Below are 2,085 nucleotides of genomic sequence, written 5' to 3'. Positions count from 1 at the left end.
CTTTTGGTTTGGAATATACGAGGGATTGGTACGTCGAAAAGTCATTTAAATCAGCTTCTAGTCAAGTATAAGCCAAAGATGGTAGTCTTGATGGAACCTTTTCAGACCTTTGTTAAAGCTCCAAGATACATGCGGGCTTTTCGTTTTGATCATGTTATCTCAAATGAAGCGTTAGGTGGGAAAATTGGATTTTTTGGATGAATGATATGGATGTTCAAGTTACCCGCATGAGTTCACAGTTTATCTCCTTACGTATAGTGGAGGGCCCCTTCCATTTTCTTGGCTGTTTTATTTACACCAAATGCAATATGATGGAGAGACGGAATTTGTGGGAAGAGCTACATTTGTCTAGCACTGGTGCAGAGCCTTGTTTGTTCGCTGGTGACTTTAATATTATTCGGTCCGAGTTGGAACAGAAGGGAGGTAGACCACGGCCTCGTCTAGCCATGGACGAGTTTAATAGTTGGATTCATCTGGGCGGCTTGATTGACGTGAAATCACAGGGATGTAAGTTTTCTTGGTGTAATGGTCAACGAGGTTTCTCCAGAAGTTGGGCTAAATTGGACCGGGTGCTCATTGATCCTAACCTTCTTACTAAATGTCCCAACGTGACTTGCTCGTATCTACCGAGAACCACTTCCGATCACTGTCCTATGTACACAGAGTTTCGTAAAGATCCTTTTTCCTATGGCCCCTCTCCATTTCGGTTCCAGCAAATGTGGGTGGAGCATCCCGACTTTATGGATTTTGTTCAGAATGTTTGGGCTGCTGTTGTTGTTGGCACGGGTCTGTTAAAACTTGCTAATAAACTTAAGAAGCTAAAAGTGGCTTTTTGGGAATGGAACAAGACATTTTTTGGGAGGACTAATGTTCAGATTGATGTCCTTGAAAAGAAAGTTGAGGAACTTGAGGGTAGTCTTCAAAGGGATTGGAATGAAGACGTCGAAAGAGAGCTTGTTTCTTCCACTGTTGACTTGTCATCTTGGAGGCGTAGAGAAGATACTAGATTGGCTCAAATGGCTAAGCTAAAGTGGAAAATGGAAGGAGACCGAAACACTAAATTTTTCCATGTTTGTTTAGCTAGTAAAAGGAACAAGAGAATTCAAGAGATGAGACCTTTGAATGGGGTAGAGTATTCTTCACTGGAAGACATTCATCAAGGTGCCATTAATTATTTTTCTGGTTTTCTTCAAAATACCAATCAGTCAAGAGAGCTTCCGGATTTATCTTATTTAATCTCTCCGGTTATTGATGAAGCAGATAGTACCCGTATCTGTTGCATTCCTACTCTGGATGAAGTTCATGAGGCTCTTTCTTCTATTCCTATAAATAGTTCACCAGCGCCGGATCGTTTTGGTGCGGGTTTCTTTAACTGCTGCTGGGAGGTGGTGAAGATGGATGTCTTGTATGCTATTTCAGAATTTTTTATCTCTAAATCTCTTCCGAGGTTCTATACGGCTTCTTTTATTATGCTCATTCCGAAGATGGATGCGCCTTCAGGGTTCGACAAATTTAGGCCGATCAGTCTTTGTTCAGTTTTCTATAAAATTTGCTCCAAAATTTTACTGGCCTTCTTCCCAAGATGATTTCTCTTGAGCAAGGCGCTTTTATTCCTGGGCGTAGTATTTTTGAAAATATCAGTCTTACTGAGGAAATGGTTCATTCTCTTAACAAGCAATCTCATGGTGGTAATATCATGCTTAAAGTTGATATGGCCAAAGCGTATGATCGAGTGGATTGGAATTTTTTGGTGGAGGTGCTTCGTTGTTTTGGTTTCCCTACTTCTTTCTGTGATTTAATTCATGCTTGTATTTCCAATATTTCGTATTCTGTGATGCTCAATGGTACAACAAAAGGTTTCTTTCAAGGGGGTCGTGGTCTTCGTCAGGGGGATCCTCTTTCTCCTTATCTTTTTATTATTCTTCAAGAGGTCCTTTCGATACTCATGAAACATAGTGTGGCAGAAAAAAAGATAACTAAATTTTCTCAAGCTCGAGGTACTCCCCAGATTTCTCATCTTATGTATGCTGATGACATTGTGATTTTTTTGAATGGTAGCAAGAATTCTATTAGGGAGCTATTACA

General features: G+C 40.4%; 1 protein-coding gene across 1 annotated transcript; it reads left to right on the top strand.

Annotated features, from left to right (window-relative positions):
* Positions 1 to 311: 311 nt before the first annotated feature.
* On the top strand, positions 312 to 1,586 carry LOC122282354. Its single transcript, XM_043094313.1, has one exon. It carries the CDS (start codon positions 312 to 314, stop codon positions 1,584 to 1,586), a length of 1,275 nt encoding a protein of 424 aa, XP_042950247.1.
* Positions 1,587 to 2,085: the final 499 nt, after the last annotated feature.

Source organism: Carya illinoinensis, chromosome 11, assembly GCF_018687715.1.
Source record: "Carya illinoinensis cultivar Pawnee chromosome 11, C.illinoinensisPawnee_v1, whole genome shotgun sequence".
In the NCBI taxonomy this organism is placed as follows: Eukaryota; Viridiplantae; Streptophyta; class Magnoliopsida; order Fagales; family Juglandaceae; genus Carya; species Carya illinoinensis.
The sequence above is the reverse complement of the archived record's forward strand: the minus strand, read 5'-3'. Positions and strand labels throughout refer to the sequence as shown.